Source organism: Vigna unguiculata, chromosome 8 (genome assembly GCF_004118075.2).
Source record: "Vigna unguiculata cultivar IT97K-499-35 chromosome 8, ASM411807v1, whole genome shotgun sequence".
NCBI lineage: Eukaryota > Viridiplantae > Streptophyta > Magnoliopsida > Fabales > Fabaceae > Vigna > Vigna unguiculata.
In genome coordinates this window covers 15,689,070-15,700,198 of record NC_040286.1, presented here as the reverse complement: position 1 = coordinate 15,700,198, position 11,129 = coordinate 15,689,070, and the positions used below count along the sequence as shown (strand labels likewise).

At 39.8% G+C, this 11,129-nt stretch overlaps 1 protein-coding gene across 1 annotated transcript; it reads left to right on the top strand.

Annotated features, from left to right (window-relative positions):
• Positions 1–2,125: 2,125 nt before the first annotated feature.
• LOC114194914 lies at positions 2,126–3,141 on the top strand. The gene is made up of 2 exons (XM_028085318.1): positions 2,126–2,644; positions 3,010–3,141. Exons 1-2 carry the CDS (start codon positions 2,126–2,128, stop codon positions 3,139–3,141), a joined length of 651 nt encoding a protein of 216 aa, XP_027941119.1.
• The last annotated feature ends 7,988 nt before the right edge of the window (positions 3,142–11,129 follow it).

Sequence of the window (11,129 nt, the reverse complement as noted above, 5' to 3'; positions counted from 1 at the left end):
ATTTAGTGTGATTTATGGTGATTTTAAGCAAGCACAAGGAAAATTCCCACTGGACATTAAGATAACTAAGGTTATCTAGATGTGAAGGTTCATTTCCAAGGCTCAAAGAGAGAAGAGAGTGTTAATTTTTAAGGATTAAAAACTGCACTCAAATCTGAAAAAAAATTCAGCAACACATCACCAACAAATTAAAAGAAAATTAAAAGCTAAACAAGGAATTAATGACATATATGGACTAAACATGACTCTAGACAAAACATATGGATCTTAAAATCAAAATAAACTCAAGAATCAAGAGAATGAACTGAACAAAAAAAACAAATACTCAATTAAAATGAAAAGTAAATGGTAGAAACCAAATAGAACACCTAAAGCACACAAGGATGGTTCAAGATGAAGCAAATGAAGATGAACCAAAGTAAAAAGACATTAATACTCAAAATAAAATGAACAAAAACAGCAAGACAAGTAGGAGAAGTGATGAACAACACGGAATTGAAAAAAAAAATGGAGAAGAAGCATTTAACTCACTAAAACCAAGGCTCATGATACCACATGATGGCTTCTTCTTGTCTCCATTGAAGCTTGCATGAAGAATGGAGGCTCCATGGATGGTGTTGGATGCGGAAGCATGAAGGAAACAAGCTTAAGGTGTTTGGTTTGGTGTAGGTGAAAGGATTCTTAAGAGAGGTGAGGCCAACTCCTAAGGAAGAAGACTAGAGTAAACTAGAGAAGAGTTTACTCTAAGGTGAGCTCAAAAGAGATTTGTGCACAAATTTGGGCAGCAATTCATTACTCAATTTCAAGCTGAAAAATACATCTCCTAAGCCTTCTATTTATAGGCTAAAATGAGACCAAGGGGTCTCCAAAAAGTGGAGGGAAAAAGGAGTCTAGAAAGTTGAATTTTGGAGCCAAAAAGGAGCATGTGGGAGGTGTGACTTGCCACCTAAGCAAGTCACACTTGTCTTGCCATGGGAAGCTAACTCTCATCCTTGGAGAGCAAGTTTGAGAAGCTTCTAGGCTTTTCTAGAGTAGACACACTACTCTTGGCCCATTTGGCCCAATTCCCCTTTTTGGTCCAAAATTACTTCTAAAGCCCAATATCGTCTAAGGCCCAATACATGGCCCAAAGAAAATCCTATTCTACTAGGCCCAAAATACAAAGCCCAAAATAAAATCCTAATCTAGTATTTACAAGAAAAATGTCCTAGGCTAGGTCTTCACATCTTCCTTGGCCCATGTGAAGTTCATCTTGGGCCTTGCATGCGCATTTAAGGCCCATTCCTCTTGTATTCTCCTAGCCATGGCTCTTGTTGTAGGTCCCTTGGCTCGAGGTTTCTCATCAAAACCCGGGAGGAAGAGGTCGATTGGACCAACTTCAAGACTTGTTTCCTGGAGAAATATTTTCCTAACACAGCACGGCAGGACAGGGAGGCAGAGTTTCTTGCACTGCAGTAGGGAGATATGACCGTGCAAGAGTATCTAAACAAGTTTGAGTATCTAGCGAGATATTACTCGCAGAACATTACTGAAGAATGGAGATGTTTGAAGTTTGAGCGAGGACTAAAATATGAGCTTAAGAAGGTGGTGACACCCTTACGAGAGAGGAGATTTCCCGTCTTGGTGGAATAGGCCAAGAGTGCTGAGCGCCTGGAGAAGGGCCCTGGTCCAGTTGTGAGCAGACATCAGAAAAATGTCACTGAGGCTAGACAGATGAAAATGCCTTACAACCGACCACAGGCATCTCAAGGTCCAACTTGCTACCAGTGTGGCGGACCCCACCTGAAGAGAAATTGTCCTCAGTTGACAGAAGGAGTGGGAGGGTCAGGCGACCGTCGCAATTGTTTCATATGCGACAAATCGGGACACTTTGCCAATAGTTGCCCTGAGAAGAAGAGTCTTGGTTCGAAGAAACCAGCGGCATCGCCAGCAAAATGAGACAGAGGCTACTCGATCAGGTAATCTCATCCTCGAGCCATGTTTATATTTGGGTCAGTCAGTCTTGGTGTTGTTCGATTCTGGAGCAACACATTCTTTCATTGTTAATGTGTGTGTGGGGAGATTGAATTTGGTGGAACGCGATTTGGGGTGTGAGTTGCTTGTTTCAACTCCCTCCTCAGGTCAAATGGCTACCAGTTCAGTCTGCATTGGGTGTTCAATGGAAGTGGCAGGTCGTAGATTCAAGGTGAACTTGGTGTGCTTGCCTTTGGAAGGACTGGATGTAATCTTGGGGATGGACTGGTTGTCCAACAATCACATTATAATTGATTGTGGACGGCGCAGTTTGGTATTCCCAGAACATGAGGGATTGGAGCTAATCTCGGCTCAGAGGGCGATAAATGAAGTTGAAGCCGGAGCCACCTGTTTTATGATAGTGGCTCATACAGAGAAGAATAGCACCACCGAGAATATCAGTGTGATCCCAGTAGTGGAGGAGTATGCTGATGTGTTTCCAGATGAAATACCATATTTGCCACCGAGTAGGGATGTGGATTATACCATCGATCTTATCCCTGGAGCTGGCCCAGTGTCCATGGCGCCCTATAGAATGGCACCAGCGGAGTTGGCTGAGTTGAAGAAACAAATAGAAGATTTGCTTAAGAAGAAGTTCATCCGACCGAGCGCATCACCTTGGGGAGCACCGGTACTCCTAGTAAAAAAAAGGACAGCAGTTCGAGGTTGTGTGTTGATTACCGTCAGTTAAATAAGTTGACCATAAAGAATAAGTATCAACTGCCGAGGATAGATGATCTGTTGGATCAGCTGAGTGGAGCCGCAGTGTTCTCTAAGATTGACTTGAGGTCTGGATATCATCAGATCTTAGTCAAACCAGAGGATGTGCAGAAGACGGCGTTCAGGTCACGTTACGGGCATTACGAGTGGGTAGTGATGTCGTTCAGGGTGACAAACGAACCTGCTATTTTCATGGACTACATGAACAGAATATTCCGACCGTACCTAGATCAGTTTGTTGTCGTATTTATTGATAACATACTGATATACTCTCAGAGTCGGGATGAACACGTAGAGCATTTGAGAGTGGTGCTGGGAATTCTCAGAGAGAATAAACTGTATGGGAAGCTGTCGAAGTGTGAGTTTTGGCTGGATGAGGTACAATTCTTGGGCCATGTGATATCATGATGAAGGCTTATCTTGTTCCTTTTTAAGATTATAGAATATGGTGTGAGTTGATTAAGAAAGCTAAGTGAAATCCCCACTGGACATTAAGATAGCAAGCTATCTAGATGTGAAGGTTCCTTTCACAAAGCTTAAGAGAAGAAGATGATGGATTGATTCAAAACAAAAAGGAAATGGAAAGCACATAAACCATAGAAAACCAAGAACAATTAAAGGAAGAAGAAAACATAAAATGGATAGGAAAGAAATGGTAAAAATGTCAGAAGCATGCCACTACAAGGCTAGGCTAGAAGCCATGGCAACCTTGAAGATGAGTAGATGTGTGCCGCCACTTGCTATGCAAGATAAGGCTTAAAAGTATTCACTCCCAAGGGAGGAAACTCTCACAAATGGTTGAGACACAAGAGTGTTTTTACTTCAAAATGTTCAACCTTTTTACATGTCTAGGAGCACCTCTTATATAGAAGAGTTTAGGGGTCTCTAAACAAATAAAAGATACCTAAGGATGCCTCTACAAAACCTTACCCTAGCTTCTAGAAACTAGGTCAAATAAGGTTACAAAAAATGAGAGATAAAAGAGCTAACTATGGTGTGTGCAAGGCTAATTTCGTTCTACCACAAAAGGAGACAAAGAATGTGTCTCATATGTCTCTAAAAAGTGGCTAAAGTGTGCTAAAAACAAAGGAAACCAAAGGTACATAGGTACACTTGCTTCATGCCTTTTACCTTATGCTTTATGCCTTTGCTTTACTCTCTCCTCTACATCATTTATGCTCCCCAATCACCATGCGCCACCTAGCATTGCTTTCTTACTCCTAATTCACCTACAAAGCAAATAAACATAGATTAGCATGTTGGCTTAAGTCAAGTCAACTATAGTCAACAAGTCAAACCTAATCAAAGGTCAACAAGTCAACTAAAGTTGATTCAACTAAGTCAACTTAGGGAATCAAAAATAACAAACACAAATGAAAGGGATGAAGGATTATTGAACTTCTTTTCTAAACATGCTTAGTCTTCTTAAGCATATGCCTCCATCCTTGGTTGGGATCAATCCTTCATCATCCTCCTCTCCTTGGAGAGAATTTGACCACAAATTCTTTAAGCGTTTGTAGATGGAGCTTGACTCGATTTGGGGGAGGATTTGCGCCTCCCTTTTATGAGCTCTTGTTCCATCCTTTCTAAGGGTATTACCCCTAGCCTTGGTTAGGCCATTTTTGTTTTCTAGATTACTCTTCCTCTCTTGCTTGTGCTTTGGGCCTTCCTTTTTGGCTTGGGAAGAGAAGGAAGGGTGATGCACATCTTGATTTTGAAGAATTTTTTTGTAGGCAAGTAACACCTTAGTGAAAGCTTGCCCCTTTTGTTTTTCTTCTTTATCTTTTCTTATTATATTTCTATCCTTATTAACTTCTTGAGGTGATAGAGGTAGTAAAGTTGTCTTTTCCCATTTTTAAAGAAAATGTATTGGTTGGTATGGCCATCATGTAAAGTTTGTTTATCAAATTGCCATGGCCTACCGAGTAAGATATGTGTGACTTCCATGGGAACAAGATCACATAGCACCTCATCTTTGTAGCTTCCTATAGAGAAGTTAATTAGGACTTGTTTATTGACATCTATTTCTCCTTGTTTATTTATCCAAGCAAGCTTGTAGGGCTTAGCATGAGGAATGGTCTCTAAGCTAAGTTTTTCCACCAACCTTGTGCTAGCTACATTGGTACTACTTCCTCCATCAATAATTAGAGAGCAAACCCATTTGTTAATTTTGCATCTAGATTGAAAAATGTTTTCTCTTTGAGTTGGCTCAAGCTCACTTTGATCTTGACCTGTCATGCGCCTTAATAACATAGGGTCTTTCTCAAAAAATTTAGTTTTACTAGAGGAAGAAGATTCTTTTGAAAAAGAATGGGGAGATGAGTGTTCACTTTCAACATCATTACTCTTCTTTAAGATCATGGTCCTCTTGGTTGGGCAATTTAAAGTAATGTGATTATAACCCAAATATTTAAAACATTTAATGGAACTTGATCTTGAAGAAGTGAAATGGTGAATGTGATCACTTGGAGACTTACTTTTACTTGGTGGTTCTTGATGAGAGTTAGAAGGGAACTTATCATGTTTCTTTTTATCCTTTCCCTTCCATGAGTGCTTAAAGTAGTGGTTGGGTGAGTAACTCTTCTTTGCCCTTCTTTTTCTTTTCAATTGAATTTCAATCCCAAGGGCAAGTGTGAAAACATTTTCAAGAGTGGAGTACTCATACAACTCTACTTGGTCTTTTATGTCTCTCCTAAGACCACTCACAAATCTTTTTATTTTCTCTTTGTTAGTTTCTTTTATTTCAACCCTACACATTTGAGACTCTAATTCTTTAAAGTATTCACTCACACTCATAGGACCTTGGTGAAGCCTTTGGAGCTTCAAAATAAGTTCCTTCCTATAGGAGGGAGGAACAAATCTAGCGCGCATAAGAGTTTTAATGTCCATCCAAGAAGCCGCGGGTGGCCCTTGGTCATAATTCTTACAAACTTTATGCCACCAAGTATTGGTGATATCGCTGTCGTTGGGCGATCAAATTACCACTACTTTAGCAACTTCAGTATTGCTAGTTTGTAGTGAAGAAAATAGTTAGGGTTAAGATAACCCTGAGTCGTCTCACAACGAATACGGAATTGATCTCAAATATTTGATTCTCAAAAATGCAATTTAAACTAGCAACTATAAAAATAGGGGGGTTTTGATATGCAAAGAAAATGACACGGAAGATTGTAAACACAGTAATAGTAAATAGGTCAATTCCACTGCTTTTTCTAAATAAGATTCTTCATTGGTTATCTAGAGATTATTGTTAAATTAATTATTGTTGTTGATTTACAAATAAATCAATGTAAAGACTCAATTCATTTGTTGGCATCCTCACTTTTAGTCAAAGTACAGTCTCAATTAAAAGTGAGAATTGTTTAGATTGTCCATAGTAAATTTAATAAAAGTACAGTCTCAATTAATTTTACTATACCTAATCATGTATATTCCTTTGTTTCTTTACCAAATAGAAAACTTAATTAATCAAAGTAAAGTCTTGACTAATTTTAGTTAAAGTAATTACCTCTAATCAAATTAAAGTCTCAATTATTGGCAAAAACTTATTTAATCAAATGAAAGTTTCTAAACAAAATCAAAGTAAAGTCTCAATTTAATTTAAAAACCTTTTAACTCATATGATTAGCATGTATGTAGATTTAAAATCATTATTTTCTATTCGATTAAGAAGCAAAGGACATAGATAAACAAAAACCACAACAATAATCAAAATAACAAAACATATAAATTCATCTAACCTCAGAATCCATTTAAGAAATTACAGTGGAATCAACCCTTAAAGCTTAGCCCTCCATGGCTTTGATGGAATACATGATAATATGATGAAAAGAAAATAAAAGAAAGAATGAGAGATGTGGTGGAGACGGTATCTGCCAAAACCAGAGAGTTCTAAGTGTCTAAGCTGTCAGCTGTAAAAATTGTAAGTCGTCCCTCTGCTCCCTTAAGTCTCTTTATATAGGCTTCAACTGGACTTTGGGCTTTATCTGTCAGTTGCTAAAATCTTTTATTTTTATTTAATTAATTAGCAACTTAATTCCTGTCCAATTTCCAATTCTGCACCTCGCATTTAAGCATTTTTACAGAATTGACCAGAGTTTGACCAGTTTGACCAGAGTTTGACCAGTTGACTGCCTATCAGATGCTAACACGTGGTGCAGAGTACTCTCTCTCCAGAATTAGGGTTTCACTCTCACACTCCTCTCCCTGGCTGCGCGGCTGACGGCGGTTGCTCCGGCTTCTTCTCCGGCGAGCGTGGCGGCACTGCTGCAGCTTCTCTTCTCCTCTGGTGGTGCGTGGTGGTGACACGTCGCAGTGCTGGTTCGCGCAGATGGTGGTGCGTGGTGCGGCGGAGCTTGCGCGATCTGTTGTGGCGCGAGTGAATGACGAAGAAGATGCTGTTCGTGGAGGAGCTGTGGCGTGGTGTAGATTCCAGCGAAGAGTTCGCGTTGTTGCTGCTGATGCGTCGCGGACCTTGCGCTGCAGAGGTTGGTTGCGCGTTGGTGGAGGTGAGAAACAAGATGGAGGCGCGGTGCTCATGGTGGTTGCGGGAACTCGCGGTGGTGGCGAGAACGGTGGCGCGCTGTTAGTTGTTGTGCTGTTGATGGTGGCGGAACTCGTGCTTTGGTGGCCGCCGAGGTGAGTTGCGGGAGAGATGGAGGAGTAAGTTGGGACGTGGTGGTGTTGCGAAAAAGCTCACGGAGAAGATTACGTGATGGAGGTGGCTGGTGGCTGCCATGGCTGCTGGTGCGTCGCGGTGGCCGGAAGAGGTGAGGAGGTGCGGCGGCGGCTGCCATGGTGGTGGAAGGAGATGGCGGCGGCGGCTGCCATGGTGGGTGGAAGGAGAGGAGAAAATTAGGGTTAGGGTTTTGGGAGATGGAGATGATGACGTGGCAGCCTTCCATTGGACAGCTTGTTAGTGCAAGGATTGTTGCCACGTGGCTTGCTTTGGTTGGCTAATTTTAAGAGGTGGGGATTATGACACGTGGCTTGTTCTGGTTGGCTAATTTTAAGAGGTGGGGATTGCCACATGGCATGATCTGGTTTAGTGGAGTTTAAGTGGTAGGAGGGGTGCAACGTAGTGAAAACTGGGGGTGCAGAACAGGTTTTTGTGGTCCACTTGAGCAAGGAGTGTGCAAATAAAAACTGGGGGTGCATTTAGCTCCTGATTTATTCTTTTTCAGAATTTCTTGATTTTGGACTTATTTTGTAACTTTGAATATTTCAAAATCACACTATTAATTGACCAAAAATAAATTCCAGCTGCATTAACAAATGTTAGAATATCCAATAATATTTTATGCAACTAAAATCAATTTTTACGCCACTTTTACCAAACTTACTCAATAAATCCAATAATCACAAATCCTAATTAAATCAATCTTTAAGCACAGAAAATTCAATTAAATCCCCAAATTTAAATATTAAATGAGGGCAAAAATTTGAACTCATCAATTGGCGTACTCCAAAAGTTCTAAAACTCCAAAAGTATTCACTTACATGATTTTCAATGAAAATTTGATCAACTTTAGCTTCCCAATCAAGGAAGATTTTGGGATCACTTCCACCATAGAACTTAGGAATCTTTGGAGTTTGCTTCTCTTGTGATGGGTTGCGCCTAGAATGCCCTATTTTCCTAGGCTCTCTTTCTTTCTCCCTAGCTTCAAGCCTTTGAATGTGCTCTTGGATTCTTAGGTCACTTTGCTCCTTGTCTTTTCTCAATTGTTCAAAGGCCTCCTTCCTAGACAACTCCAAATCCCGAAGCAATCTCATCAATGTATTGTTTTTGTTTGGTGTAGGTGCATTTGATGAACTTGCCATGATTCCTACAACAAAAACACTCAAATCTGAGACAAAATAAATGGATTAGAGGTTAGAAAACATGAAAACCGAGACCAAATCCAACCCAAAATGTAACCCAAGTGTTTAGATCACTCTCCCAAAGTAACAAGGCAAGGCTAGCACTCAACATCCACCAAAGGAGTGAAGCAAACACTTTTAAAAACTTGTTCAAAACCTTTCAAATGCAATACAAGTGATTCGGCCACAACATCCCAAGAGTTTCAAGAAAAGAAAACTACTAAGACAAAACAAAGAACACCTAGTGACAAGCAAGAAAAGCACAAAAACAAGGAAAGCTAAACTCTAAAGAAGAAAAGTTTGAGACAAAACTTTTAACAAGACTAAAACAAGAAAAGCACATTTTAAAGACTCTATGGAAAACACTTGACAATAGCATCTTCAAGTCTTAAATCATGCATACACCAAGAAAGATCATAACCAAGTTAAAGCATGAAACTAATTAGCCAATATCACCCAATTCTCAAGTATGAAAAACTAGTAGCATAACACCTAGTGAAAAACACACTTTTAGTTCACCAAGGAGCAAGGTTGCTCTCGGTTTTTAGGCAAAAATTGGTGTAAAATTTTCTTCTTTCCACAACTAGTTTCATAAAATGGTGAGAAAGAGTTTTAGGTGGCTTGGACACTTCGTTCCTCAAGTTTTAGGCCAAAATCAATTTCATGGAGCATACATCAAGCAAGACATAAAGTGAATGCAATATTCAAATACTTGGAAAAATAAGAATAAGAAAACTTCAAGTTAACATATGACATATGACTCAAGCAAAAGTTAGGCACATTTAAAGACTCAACATGACATACACAAAGACACAAACATGTAGCTATCATGCATTTAAACTCATGGATTTGAGGCTCAAAGAGTAAGCATCAAAAGACATATTATCCAAACACATTTAGGAGTAAGAAGAGTAACAAAAACAGTAGCCAAAACTGCCAAACATAACCTGAAAAACATATCCTCAAGTCAACTATAGTCAACAAGTCAAACCTAGTCAAAGGTCAACAAGTCAACTAAAGTTGATTCAACTAAGTCAACTTAGGGAATCAAAAATAGCAAACACAAATGAAAGGGATGAAGGATTAGTGAACTTCCTTTCTAAACATGCTTAGTCTTCTTAAGCATTTGCCTCCATCCTTGGTTGGGGTCAATCCTTCATCAGAGAACCATACAGTCTTTGGAGGACTTACTAAGAACATGTGTCCTGGATCACCTTAGGACGTGGAGTGATGTGCTACTGCTGGTGGAGTTCACTTATAATAATAGCTACCATTCCAGCATCGGAATGACACCTTACGAGGCCTTGTATGGCAGGAGATGTCGGACACCTTTGTGTTGGCAGCAGGATGAAGAGTCTATGGTACTTGGTCCAGAATTCCTACAAAAGACTACGGAGAAAGTAAGGTTAATACATGATCGGATGCGTGCAACTCAAAGTCGGCAGAAATCCTACGCAGATAAGAGGATGAGGCCTCTTGAGTTTGAGGCTGGTGACCACGTGTTTCTTAGAGTTACACCTACAACAAGTATTGGGAGAGCATTGAAGTCGATGAAGTTGACTCCTCGATTCGCGGTGATCTCGGCAGCTCTGACCTTTGCTCACTATTTCAATCATAACTCTCTCCACAGAACTCCAAATGCATTGGTTCTCCTTTTGTTAAAAACTAGATTCACAAAGCTTTCTTTTGACATCAAGAACGTAATTTTTGGACCACTGAGCAGGTGCAGTTTAATCTTTTAAAATTGTGAACAGTTTTTGCCAGCATTGTTTTTATGTGGACCATTCAAAGATAGCTACACAAGACAAGGTTAGAACATGAAAAACACCATATTCAAGATAACCTAGGCTCTAGATACCAAATGATGAAGGATTATCTTGTTCCTTTTCAAGATTATTGAATATGGTGTGAGTTGATTAAGAAAGCTAAGCGAAATCCCCACTGGACATTAAGATAGCAAGCTATCTAGATGTGAAGGTTCCTTTCACAAAGCTCAAGAGAAGAAGATGATGGATTGATTCAAAACAAAAAGGAAATGGAAAGCACATAAACCATAGAAAACCAAGAACAATTAAAGGAAGAAGAAAACATAAAATGGAAAGGAAAGAAATGGTAAAAATGTGAGAAGCACGCCACTACAAGGCTAGGCTAGAAGCCATGACAACCATGAAGATGAGTGGATGTGTGCCGCCACTTGCTATGCAAGATAAGGCTTAAAAGTATTCACTCCCAAGGGAGGAAACTCTCACAAATGGTTGAGACACAAGAGTGTTTTTACTTCAAAATGTTCAACCCTTTTACATGTATAGGAGCACCCCTTATATAGAAGAGTTTAGGGGCCTCTAAGCAAATAAAAGACACCTAAGGATGTCTCTACAAAAACCTAACCCTAGCTTCTAGAAACTAGGTCAAATAAGGTTACAAAAATGAGAGACAAAAGAGCCAACTATGGTGTGTGCAAGGCTAATTTCGTTCTAGCACAAAAGGAGACAAAGAATGTGTCTCATATGTCTCCAAAAAGTGGCCAAAGTGTGCTA

What these genes read in the sequence shown, in the direction of transcription:
- LOC114194914 (XM_028085318.1), top strand. Translation starts at nt 2,126, where the DNA reads ATGGCTACCAGTTCAGTCTGCATTGGGTGTTCAATGGAAGTGGCAGGT. An exon ending in CATCACCTTGGGGAGCACCG is followed by an intron (nt 2,645 to 3,009) that starts GTACTCCTAGTA and finishes ATATACTCTCAG; the next exon opens with AGTCGGGATGAACACGTAGA.